This window comes from Penaeus monodon, chromosome 32, assembly GCF_015228065.2.
Source record: "Penaeus monodon isolate SGIC_2016 chromosome 32, NSTDA_Pmon_1, whole genome shotgun sequence".
In the NCBI taxonomy this organism is placed as follows: domain Eukaryota; kingdom Metazoa; phylum Arthropoda; class Malacostraca; order Decapoda; family Penaeidae; genus Penaeus; species Penaeus monodon.
Genome location: NC_051417.1, coordinates 23,044,990 through 23,046,353, shown reverse-complemented (window position 1 = coordinate 23,046,353; position 1,364 = coordinate 23,044,990). Strand labels below are relative to the sequence as shown.

The following is a 1,364-nucleotide window of genomic DNA, read 5'->3' as shown; positions in this document are numbered from 1 at the left end:
GAAAAACTGAAAAAAATCGATCTCTAACAGCACCATTTCTCTCCCTTCCCCCTCTTCTCCCTCGCTCCTCCCCCGCGGCCTCCTTCAGATGGGCGTGGAGGGCGGCGACATCGACAAGGCCGGCCTGTACTCGGAGCCTTACCATATGACCTACAACTCCATAGGCGGCTACTCGTCCATGGCGCACAAGATGAGCCACCCGAACCCTCTCTCCAGTCCCGACTATACAGGTGAGTCGAGTTGTTATGGCTTGTGCGAGCCTCTCTGGGAAGGTTCGAATATGTTTAAGACTGGGTTTGCGTGAGCTTCTCTGATAAGGTTCGAATCTGTTTAAGATGCTCATGTGAATCTCTCTGGGGAAGGTTCAAACCCAGTCAAGGTGTGGCTTTTGTGAGCTTTTTCTTGTAAGCTTCGAACCTATTTAAGATGGGCTTACGCGAACCTCTCTGACAAGGTCCGAACCCATTCCGGATATGGCTTATGTGAACATTTATGGTTATCGTTGCTGAAAGTGTTTCGAATCTACTCAATGTAGGTAACACCGAGTTTGCTTTGTTTAGGTGGAGCAGGTTCGAATCCTTGTCGGGAAGATGGTTGATGGGAGATTCTTATATTATATGTCGTACTGGATTAGTCCTGTGGGTTATTTTTAAGAGGTATCTTTATCGAGAAGAAGCAAGGTGGTTGTTGAGTTGTTGAGTAAAATGTATATGCATTCAGAGATTTTTTTTCGGAAAAGTAAGGGGTATTGCACTGAAAATTACTTTCTCTTGTAGCGTGATTTTTCTGTGTAGAAAATGGAAGACATTTCAAGTGTTCTGAAAAAGTGTTTGACTCGAGTTTTTCCCGTTTTCTTTTTTGTACAAGAATTAAAAGATAGTTAAAACGTTCTAGAAGAGGTACTTCCTGATAACAAATGTACGTGATGAATTTTAGAATGAAATATTCTCTTTTATAATTACAATTGCTCTATTATGTAAGTCGATTATTCATTTGATGAGGAATATATATCAGTACCGTTTATTCTTCATTAACATTGAAGAAAGTAATGGTTAATGGCTGCTATACAAATAATTTATAAGAAATAGAGGATACAATTCGAAGATTTGGGGAAGAAAGAAGATGAAATCAGAAAATAAAAAATCAAATGTTTAGAAAAAGGAAAAAACGTAGCCCCGGGCCGCCTTTACCCCCGCCCGTGCCGCCCATCCGTCACGGCCAACTCGAGAGGCGGCGTGATAATTTGGCGGAATGTAAGCGTTAATGGGGCGCCATTGCCAGCCATTACGACGAACACAGCATCCCCGGGAAGTGAGCGTGGGCGGGGGACGGGCGGACGCCGGGGGGGGGGGGAGGTGACTTAG

General features: G+C 44.0%; 1 protein-coding gene across 1 annotated transcript in view; it reads left to right on the top strand.

Annotated features, from left to right (window-relative positions):
• The window catches only part of LOC119593728 (discoidin domain-containing receptor 2-like), a gene marked incomplete at its 5' end in the record, with an annotated part of 119,890 nt that overhangs the window by 97,848 nt on the left and 20,678 nt on the right, over nucleotides 1-1,364 (top strand). The window contains 1 exon segment of the mRNA XM_037942702.1: nucleotides 89-230. Coding sequence (XP_037798630.1) covers nucleotides 89-230 — 142 coding nt within the window.